Source organism: Malaya genurostris, chromosome 3, assembly GCF_030247185.1.
Source record: "Malaya genurostris strain Urasoe2022 chromosome 3, Malgen_1.1, whole genome shotgun sequence".
NCBI classification, from domain to species: Eukaryota; Metazoa; Arthropoda; class Insecta; order Diptera; family Culicidae; genus Malaya; species Malaya genurostris.
Window position 1 is genome coordinate 225,894,346 of NC_080572.1, and position 11,673 is coordinate 225,906,018.

At 35.3% G+C, this 11,673-nt stretch overlaps 1 protein-coding gene across 1 annotated transcript; it reads right to left on the minus strand.

Annotated features, from left to right (window-relative positions):
- Window positions 1-1,016: 1,016 nt before the first annotated feature.
- Window positions 1,017-2,620, minus strand: LOC131434226 (thiamine transporter 1-like). Its single transcript, XM_058600880.1, has 2 exons — window positions 2,300-2,620; window positions 1,017-2,237 (listed from the first exon to the last, which is right to left on the minus strand). Exons 1-2 carry the CDS (start codon window positions 2,423-2,425, stop codon window positions 1,017-1,019), a joined length of 1,347 nt encoding a protein of 448 aa, XP_058456863.1. The 5' UTR covers window positions 2,426-2,620.
- Between the last annotated feature and the right edge of the window lie 9,053 nt (window positions 2,621-11,673).

Here is an 11,673-nt window from a genome sequence, read left to right on the forward strand (position 1 = left end):
TCTGTTGAAACAGAAAGGCCAAATTCCACAAAAAGAAAGTTATGTCAAGACTTTGCTTTTATGTGCATTTCAGATGAATGTAACATGATTTCCACTAAATATTCACAGTTTTTACACACATTTTATGATTAAGGTGTATATTTTCATGAATTTCATGAGTCCAACATGTAGAGATAGTTTAAATGCTTTGCATATGAAGCTAGCGTGCACAATATTTTCAGTGCAGGGGTTAACTAAAGCAGAAATGTATTCGGGCATATATTTATAGATTCCCTTTTGTGTGATACTGCTCAAACTGGACGAAAGGATGACATCATTGACGTACTGTGACTGGGACTGTAATTGGCTCGTGAAAACATAGGTCAACTCAAACCAATTTTTCGATGGTATACAATTAAAATACCTAAACGACGTTACCTCATAAGTTTACGTAAAATGTTTCCGAATCGATTATTGATTAAATTATATAAATCCATTCACAAATTACTGAGTTATAAGCGTTCGAAACTATGAGAGAAAAAGGTTACGCGGTTAGTTTTGCATGTTTTAAATTGTCACCCAGCCTCGTATAGTGAAGAGTAAGGCATTTTAATGCCAAAATATGATGTTGTATGTTCAATGGCTTGATGTATAGAAAATATGTTTGTTAGATGTCAAACAAATAGAAAATATTAAAGCTCCTTCAGATCTAATGTTCATTATCGACACATTTGTATCTTAACACTCACTTTATACCGGTATACTTGGTATAGGTAAGCACTGTTGCAATACGTAAAACTTTACATATTGCTAATGGCGAGCATCGGAATTATTAATAGAAATATTCTATATGTGCTCCAATACATTTTCGTAAATTTTCAGTCTATATTTATCACAATCCCGAATAATACCAAAATCGTATCAATCGTAAATTTTCAGTCTATATTTATCACAATCCCGAATAATACCAAAATCGTATCAATCTATAACCCTTAATTGGAATAAATCTTTTGTAATGAATAGTCTCTTAACTTGGTCTACATTTCATTATTTTTAAATTTTATTATGTTAGTCGTTCGTTTCATAAAAACTTTATGGAATATTTCACCTAAAAGAAATACTAAATAAATAACGCCTAGAGTAACATAGTAATAACTGTAGACAATAAACTGTTTGAAGATGTTCAGTGCAAACCATCCATCGGAATCAGTTACCGCAAACGTCAGCACTGCCTGCAGGGATAATGCCACCAACGTGTTAAAACCAAACACCAATCCGAAGCTATCGTCGGATGTGTTCCTTGCAATTTCGGCGCTTACGAAGGTTATCGTAAATGCATACAGTATGCAGAAGATCATGCAACCAAGATATGAAACAATCAGTTGATTGGTAGTGGCAGCCATCATCATGGCAGCGCCTTGTCCCAAAGATAAGACGGATAGCGTGAATAGACTACTTCTGGGTTTCAACAAACCACTGTGTATGTATGCTGGCACCAGTGAAGCAATAGCAGCGAGTAAGGTTACAGTCGCCTCGACAGCAGCATTCCAAACTGCCTTATGATTGGGATCTACCTCACTCCATAGCGCCTGAACGTATGCTATTATTTGTATGTATCCTGCCATGGCAATTGCATACCAAATGCTCCATTTCAGCACCGCAAGATTTGTGTAGGATGATTTGAAATGCATCCAAATTAGAAGGAATGCAGAAATGATTTTGCGTTTCAACGGAACCGTACTGGCTGATTTGGATATCCGTTCGGTGTGTTCCAAAAAATCATTGACTCCGGTTGATAGAGCTGCCCGATGAAAGTACATACTGGTCATTACCGAGGGCAGAAGCAAAGCCCATATAGTAGCAAAGATTTGTGAAACTAGAGAAATACAGTTGAGTCTCTTGTAATCCATTACCTCGAAGGACACTAATGTCTGCGCTAGAACGCCCGCCAAACATTTCCCACCGTAGATTGCGGCACGAGAATGCGATGTCACTTTGTTGTAGTGTTCTCGGTCTACCTTGGCGTAAATGTAACTATAGTACGCGATTTCTACTGCACAGTAAGTTCCATAAAACACCATCATAATTTTGAGTGTCTGCAGTGAAGTAGTCCATATCAGCATACTCCACACAATTATCCCCGCAAAACCATTCACAACAATAAGCGGTTTATATCGCAGCAAATCCGTAATTAGGAAGATAACAGCTAACTGTGCCAAGTATGAATATGTGCCAATTGGTAAGAGTTCTTGAACGACCTGAAAGCAAAAGCAATTTACAAGATTCATATACACTTTCGTACGATGCGATTGTACCATACCTCCGTCATAGTAATATTGCGCCATGGTCCAGCCAAGTAATCTACCACGAATGGTTCACTGGGGCGCATTTCCTTCAAAAAGCCAAACGTACACAGTAACAAGGATATTTTTAACCATTGCTGCATTTCATATTTTCAACTGTATTTGATTCGCCAGTTAGGTGGTGACTGGCTGGTGAAGCGTCAGTTAAATATCCAGTATCGCAACTAAGCGTTTATCATCAATGAACATCTGGCTCGAGCATTACTAGATTGATATCGAATGGATTATAATTTTTGTTTGTAGAAAAAGACTACGGCCAACCCAAGCTCAATACGCTGCTGATAGTGACTGTATCGACTTTTTTTATGAAAATTATCCTAATGGTCTAATGTTTCGGGTACTGAACATCTCAGTTCATACAGTCGCATTTTGTGCGGCTTATCTTGACATTCGAGATATCACAATAAAAAGAATAAACGTTAAATGAGGGTATCACCGACTGGTTGCAATTTATAGATCAAATATTCATCAGCACCGTGTGAAGAGCAGTTTTTGCCTTTCTCATATAGAAAGGTTATGCAATCACTGTGAAAACCGACTTTTGAACCGAGGCCCGGAGGGCCGAGTGTCATATACCATTCGACTCAGTTCGTCGAGTACGCAAAATGTCTGTGTATGTGTATGTGTGTGTGTGTATGTGCGTATGTGTGTATGTAACGTTTTTTTGCACTTTTCTCGGAGATGGCTGAACCGATTTTCACAAACTTAGATTCAAATGAAAGGTCTTGTGGTCCCATACAAAATTTCTGAATATTATTTGGATCCGACTTCCGGTTCCGGAATTATGGGGTAAAATGTGCAAAAAATTGTGAAAATAAGTGCATTAACTTTTCTCAGAGATGGCTGAATCGATTTTCACAAACTCAGATTCAAATGAAAGGTCTTGTGGTCCCATACAAAATTCCTGAATATTATTTGGATCCGACTTCCGGTTCCGGAATTATGGGGTAAAATGTGCAAAAAAAAAGAAAATATGTGTTTTAACTTTTCTCATAGATGGCGCGACCGATTTTCACAAACTTAGGTTCAAATGAAAGGTCCTGTGGTCCGATGCGTTATTCCTGAATTTCATGCGGATCCGACTTCCGGAGTGTAAAGTGTGTTAAAAATTGTACACCATCACTGAAAATGGGGAAAAACCTTAAAAAATTTTCTAAATCGACATCAAATCTTTTCCAATTTGATGGTTTTTACCAGTAGACGGTCAAACAAACCGATTTCAGTTATTCTTTTAAGAATCGAAGAAAAATTTTTTTTTTCGCCTTTTTGCCTTTCTCAAATAGGAAGGTTATGCAATCACTGTGAAAACCGACATTTGAACCGAGGCCCGGAGGGCCGAGTGTCATATACCATTCGACTCAGTTCGTCGAGTACGCAAAATGTCTGTGTGTGTATGTGCGTATGTGTGTATGTAACGTTTTTTGCACTAACTTTATGGGGTAAAATGTGCAAAAAAATGAAAATATGTGTTTTAACTTTTCTCATAGATGGCGCGACCGATTTTCACAAACTTAGGTTCAAATGAAAGGTCCTGTGGTCCCATACGTAATTTCTGAATTTCATCCGGATCCGACTTCCGGATCCGGAAATATAGGGTAAAGTGCGTTAAAAATTTTATACCATCACTGAAAAGAGCGAAAAACCGTAAAAAATTTTCTAAATCGACCTCAAATCTTTTCCAATTGATAGTTTTTATCAGTAGATGGTCAAACAAATGTATTTCGATTATTCTTTTAAGAATCGAAGAAAAATAATTTTGAAGAATACCACAGTATTATATATGATAGTTTGATTGATATGAGAAAGGCATCATTACACCACTAGGTGGATTAAAACAGGTTTTTTACTCGTGTTCTCTATTGACAAACTGTTAAGACCGTTGTTTGCTGGTATGATACTAGCAGGCAAAAACACAAACATATGACTATTCTGGGATTTTGGTACTCAATTTTAAACCTTCACATTCCTGCAACAAACGGAGAGAAAAAATTAAAGTGAATGGAACGGCGAAACAAAAATTGTGAAAAAGTTTCGCCCATAGGAAGGATTCAAACATTCACCCTCTCCATTAGCATGGAAATGCTCTAGCAACTAGGGCAAAGTAGGAAAAAGCGCCCCTTCTGATTATAATGCCTTCCCGGAAATACCGGTCATATACTCCCGAATGGAATTCACTAATTTTTTTTCGGAAACTTGTACGCGAATAAGCCTGAATGAAAAATTTTATTAAATACAATAAAACTATTTTAATCCACCAATTTTTTATGGTGTAATCATGCTTTTCTCATATCACTCATATTCCCGTATATGATACTGTCGTGTTCTTCAAGAAAATGTTCTTTGATTCTGAAAACAAAAACGTTTAAGGAGTGTATCGAAAATAAGCTATCCACATACATTAGTGTTGTACGCATATATTTGTGATGGTTTTTCACCTTTTTTTATATATATAAAAAATAGGTATAGAAATCGCTCAAAATTTAGAAAATTTTTCCGAGGCCCGGAGGGCCGAATGGCATATACCAATCGATTCAGCTCGACGAACTGAGCAAATGTCCGTGTGTGTGTGTATGTGTGTTGTCAACTAAGAGGTCGAGATCTCAGAGATGGCTGGACCGATTTTGATCAAACAAGTCGCAAATGAAAGGTCTCCCCGTCACTCAAAACGCTATTGAATGGTTTTGAGATCGGATGTTTACTTTTTGAGTTATACGAAGTTTTATGTCAAAATTTTCAGTTTTTTGACATTATCTGTCACAATTGACCTTGAAAACAAAATATGTTTTCAGACTTAGATTCCGCACGGTAATACCTATCCAACAAGCCATAGATTGTTAAAATCCGTCCATTTTTAATGGAGATAAGAAAATTTTTGTTTAAACGACTTTTCCCCCTATTCCAGCAGTAGAAGTTTTGAGCGCTGTATGAGAAAGAAATGCTAGGGAGCAACGGAAAACACGATTTTTTATACTGTTACATACAATTGTTTCTAAGTACCAAATAGACTGTGTACAGCATCCTTTTTCATGACATTTAGCCCCGGGTCGATTTTAGCACGGCTCGTTTTTGGCAACATAATCGTTCGAATATGACATATATAAACCAGATGATGGCAGATTTTTTTTTTTAATTATATTGTTTTAAACTACTTACAGCAAAAAATGCTGGAAGAATATAACATCCATATACCATTCGAATCAGTTCGTCGAGATCAGCAAATGCGTGTGTGACAAATAATTTCACTCAATTTTCTCGGAAAATTTCTTTTCTACAAATTCAGATTCATACGAAAAGTCGTATGCTCCCAAACAAAGTTCCTGAATTATGTTTGGTTCCGACCTCTGGTTCCGGAGCTACAGGATGATATGTGAAACGAAATAAAAATTGAGTAACTCATTTTTCGCGTAGATGGTTGATCCGATCTAAGATTCAAATGAAATCTAAGACTCATCTAAGATTCAAATGAAAAGTTTCAAGATTCTATAAAACATCTTGCTCTTCAGTCAGATTCAACTTCCGGTTTAGGAGATACAGGGTGATTTGTATGAAAATGTCCATTTCACATAAATTAATCAGGTTTATCGTTTTAGCAGATTTGGATAGTCGATAAAAAAAATTAACTTTTTTTTCAGTTTTAGTGGTATTCAGTTTTCGATTCAGAAGGCACCTAAAAATTTAATTCGGGCTATGATTTCTCAAAGATGTCTTCTCTGATTTTCAAATATTTTGAAACAAATGTAAACTATACCGCTACTCAAGTGAATTTATCTGACTTCGGCCATACCGATTTTAGAATTCCGGTTCCAGTATAAAATCGTTTCTCAAAGCTCAATCGTTTTCTCAAAAAAAGCCTAATCTAATTTCAGAAACAAAAATTAAAATTAAAATAAACTTTTATACAAAATTAATTAATTTTATACATACATAAAAAAATTATTTAATTTTATACTATTATGACTTCCGATTCTCGAACTACATGATGATGAATTTTTAAAATTCAAACCGATATAGAAGATGACAATCCCGCAAAGCTTCAAAGTTGGACTCAAAACAAGTGAGACTGTATGAATTTATATGTACGATTTACCAGCCAAGCAGATGTGTGCTTCTGTGGCTCAGTCGACTAACTGGTGTGCTTCGTGATCTAATGTTTTTCGGTTCAAGTCGCGTTGCTGTTGATCTTTTGATTTTTGTTCCTTTCGTTTTGAAGCCATGTAATTTTCAAATCACACAATTTTACATGTTCTTGAATATAAATTTGTGTGAAATACAACGCTCCATTTATGTGCATCTGATAAGATGCAAAATCACAAGAATTTTTCGAACTGTCTAGCTTTCAACGAGGACTGATGTCAATACTTGATGGAAGTATTCACGATTACAAAAGGAAAATTGATGTAATGAATTCATCTGCATGAATGTCTTCAGGCATTTTAAAAACTGCTTGAAAAGAAATTCATCTTTCATACTTGAAAAAATTCATGTAGATTTACATCTCAACATATTCGAGCGTTTAAAATGATACATGTTACAAATAATTTAACTCATGTTTCATACATTCTGATATATTTTCAAGTGCTGAAAAGCCTACGTGAAAGACTTGATATGTGACACAGTAAAAATATTTAAAAATTAAATGTAACAAAATTTCTATTCCGACTTAAATAGTGAAGACATAAATCTGTATTAGACATTATTCATCATTGAATAAAAGATAAATTTCCAAAATTTCATTTACATATTACTCGTAAATATATTAGAAAATTAAATGTATCGTATTTTCTTTGTGAAGACGCAAATGTATATGAGCTAAAATTTATCATTAAAGGTAACATAAATTTCCAAATATTTTCCGACTAATTTTATATGCAGCATTACCTTAGTATAAACGAAGCGCATTATCTGTCTACCAAATGTGTTACTCGTTAGAATTGATTGAGTTTTACATGTTTCTCACGTAATTTTCACTTGGCGCATTCACACGGCTAGCTACTGCGCCTGTATGAGTTTGTATGTACCATTTACCTATTATGATCTGATATTTGCTTCTGTGGCTCAGTCGATACGCGGACGCTCTTTGCGATTTAATTAGTTAATGGTTCGAGTTCCAGTCGTTACCAATGTTTTTGTATTATATTGATTTGATTCTCTAGCCATGTAATTTTCAGATCGCACAAGAAAATTCTGCTATATATGATGGATGCCTTCTATTACAGCTAATTCAATTTTTCAACAGGTTTCCTTCCGGTAAAGCTCAGCCATTTAACGAATTACGTTCTCATATATTGGGTGAATATGCACCTAACAGTTAAAAAAAATCCATGTAATATTACGCCAAATCAAATGCACATAACATGAATCCGATGTTTTGCATAGTTTTACACGAAAGTTAAAATTCATTCCTACGATTAGGATTTTACAGGAACGATATGTTATTTTACCTGAATGATAGCAGATGCATTAAACATCATGTATTTTTCTGTTGGGCTTGATTGAAAAAAACCTTTTTTAATCCACCTAGTGGTGTAATATTGCCTTTCTCATATCACTTAGATTTTCAAAAATATCAGTAGAAGGTTCTGTCACGAAATTTTTATTCAAGCTTGAATAAAATATAAATTTTTTTGGTATGAACTTACGCAGCCTTTTCAATTTGTTAACAATTATGCCAAAAACAAAGCAAAGCCTTGGTAATACATTCCTGTAGTGGAATTTGACCTCCTGTTTCAACAGACTTCGCAGCCGATTCAGAGTGTACAGAACCATTGCATCCAGGTCAGGTCTCGAACATACACACTTAAAACCATTTCTTGAGCTCGGCATAATAAAATGCCGAAACTGATCAGCAACACGTAAATTTGCTGATTGCTCAGTAATCAATACGCATGTTTCTGAGCTTCGTTAAATGCATTCACTTATATTTCGGTAAAATGCTTCACTTTGCCGAAATTTGGCATAATTGCTTGCTGAATTTATCAGTAAACAACAGATATGCCGACATCAGCAGAGACGTTTGCCGAGATTTCGGAATATGCGCTAGCTGTTGCCGAGATTCAGCACGACAGCTGTCATTTATTGCCGCGTTACATTTTCGCTTCGCATTGTGCGATTATTTTCTAATGAAATTCTTGAGTGAAAAAATGGATAATCTTCGAAGAAGCGTGGAACCACTTGCAAGTAAAAATATTGAATAAATATAGTGACATGTTTCGCTTTATAAAAAGCGACTTTATCAGAGCACTCGCGATTATAAGGGAAAAACACCCAACACGGGGCTCAAAGCGTCCTCGAGACAAAACTTTGGAGGATATGCGAAAAAATAACCCAATGCATGGAATAATTCAATAGATCAAAGTAAGTTTATTTTTTTTAACAATACCGTATATGCATCATTTTTGTAAGCCAAAAATCAATATATATTTTTATTTTCATATTTCCAGCTCGACTCAAGGTGGCCGCATCTGGAAACGCCGCTTTTTATTTATGCTACATGTTTCAGGTAGGCTTTAAGCACTACTGGCAACAAATTTGTAAGCCTCCTTTAAGTGTTAATAAAATGAATTTTTTATCCTGAATGGCGTGTTTATAATGTTGAGAAAATACAAACAAAATTAATTGACTAGATTTTTAATTACTGATGATTCGGTAATTTATTTTTTTTTCATTTATTCGTTTTATTGGATTGCCGAATATTCAGTGAACGTTTCACTGAACAAACAGTAAATCTTATGCTGGCGATTTCGGCAATATTTGACGTTTGTCAAATTTTAGGATGCCGAGACGCTCAGTAATTTTATTTTTGCCGAGATGATTGCTGATTACTCGGCTGTGCGAATCTCGGCATTTTTTTGCCGAGACTCAGCTAAAAAATTTAAGTGTGTACGACAACTGGTTTGTAAGACCAGTGCCCTATGCATTCAACCGGCAACCCGGGAACAATTATGCCAAGTTAATACGATTTTTTCTTTATTTAGCATCGTCCCACTGAATGATTCAACACATTCTATTCTATAGTATTGGAACCGAAGGTGGGACCCGGATGAAGTTAAACAGCTACCTATGAAACTATAGGAGGTTTGAGCCTAAATTTGTGGAAACCGATCAAATCATCTCTGAGCAAATTGAATGAGTCTCGTTTTAAAAGTTTTGATCACTAATTTCAGTACTTACAAAACTGGGAACCGATATAGCCGAAGTCGGTTCGTTAAATAAGTAACTAATATAGCCGACAAATTAAATCAGTTTTGAGCCAAATCTAGAATAATTTTACCCTTTTTTGCATCGTCGCTCTAAATGATGGTCTGCTATTTTAAAACCCCTTTTATCATATTAAAGTATGATGAAATTCAATAGCAAACTATGGAACTATGAAATTATTAATTTTGAGTAACATTATTTGACAAATACTTTTTACATGAGAAAGGCAATAAGTGTACTTTCATAGAAATGCATCGTTATCACGATTTTATGATAATATTTATAACTTGGTAAAAATTGAATAAAAGATTTACAGATTCACATATTTTTACCTGAAAAATAAAGTTTTAAATGTACACAGGAAAAATTTATGAATTTTACAGGTGAAAGAATTCTTTTTCAAATGACGCAATATTCCACTCGCACACAATTTTACACGCTCCGTACGTAATTTCCACTCGGTTACATAGTGCCGCTGTATGGATTTATATGTATCAATTATTCAATGAACAATATGAATAATGAACAGCTCTGTGGTTCAGTCGAGTAACCGATGTGCTTGAGATCTAATGTTTCTCGGTTCAAGCCGCGGTGCTGCTAGCGATCTTTTGTTTTTTATTTCGTTCGAATTCAAGCCATGCAATTGTCAAATCACACAATTTTAAATGTTCTTGAAGAAAAATTTGTGTAAAATACAACGCTCCATTTATGTGCATCTTATAACATGTAAAATCACAAGATTTTTCGTACTGTATAGCGGCCGTGCACGCTATACGAAATTGAATAAAGCACGCTGCGAATGGAATAAATTATGTGCTATGTTACAATCATAATAAAATGAAATTCTTGATCCCTAATTCGACGTTTATAATTGAAACAAAAACGAATTCTTTGTTTACTCTCAATTTCTGAAGGCTCAGTAAATCATGAATTTCACTTCGTTGCCTTTTCCAAACAGACCGTGACCTTTTGGATGACGATATCTGTAATAACTGACACTCCGAAATTTTATCTTTTGCCGAGCTGATTACCGAGCTCTCGGCCGTGCGAACGACGACGTGCGAATTATTTTGCCGAGATAAGTGTTTAAGTCTTGCGTCACGACTGTTTCATGCAAAATCGTGTAAAATTACATGTGAGTTTACCGGAAATTGAGCAAATTGTATAAAATCGCGATAAAGCTGTCGAAATTTTTTCTAGGTCAATGGTTGAAATTTACATGATTTGATGCATTCATTACACGTGCATGATATATAGCAGAGAAAAACACTCGAAGTGTATTAGTAATTTATTGGATGATCACATTTTCATGGGTGATATATAAATTTTTATGTAAAAAAAATGTTGAGACACTTTCTCGATGTCAACTTCAGCTAAATTAGTAGTCAAGGTAATGATTCATTTTTACATGCTTTCAGTAGTAAAATTAAAGTGAATTACGTCGCTCCTTTCATGTGCATCTATAGGAGCATACATTTACATGAATTTTTCGTAGTGTGTAGTTGCCATGCTGAAATGCTTCGTCGAAATACTTTTTTTTTTAATTTCTTGCTCGCGCTACGAAACTAATAGATCATTGGTCCGAATAATGAAGACACGCACTGATATCACTAAAAAATTGAAGTTTTCCGGTATATCCAAACTGGTGGATTTCCATCGATATACCAATTAGGTATCGTTAGGCCGATTAACCGATGAAATGACGTACACAATACTGATCCACTTCATCATTACTGTACATCACCACAGCAATGTTGCAAGTGAAGCTCATCAAAGTTCAGTCACTTTCATCTACGTCAGCCCATTCGTCACTACGTCCCTCTATCCCAACATAACTAAAACATTCACTTTCAATGCTAAACTATCATCGTTATGTTGCCGGGATTTTTCTTTTCATCTCGCCTTAGTCTACCAAGGTACGTATGATACTCTCATTCGAATACCAGACCGATGTGTGTGCGTTGACACAAGAAACGAAGCGTTACTATTGATGGGCACCACCGGAGATCGTTGACTCTGATAATGCTGTGTATAGGAAATAATGTTAAACAGTAATTACGCTTGAGCCGAGTTTGAAGCTTTCGTAATCAGTTGACGATACGTTAAGTGACTGGTGTTTCGAGTTGATATGCGG

Bases quoted from the DNA above. Each gene is read 5' to 3' on its own strand.
- LOC131434226 (XM_058600880.1), bottom strand. From the start codon at position 2,425: ATGCAGCAATGGTTAAAAATATCCTTGTTACTGTGTACGTTTGGCTTT. The intron at 2,238-2,299 runs GTATGGTACAAT...TTTTGCTTTCAG, and splicing joins GCAATATTACTATGACGGAG to GTCGTTCAAGAACTCTTACC.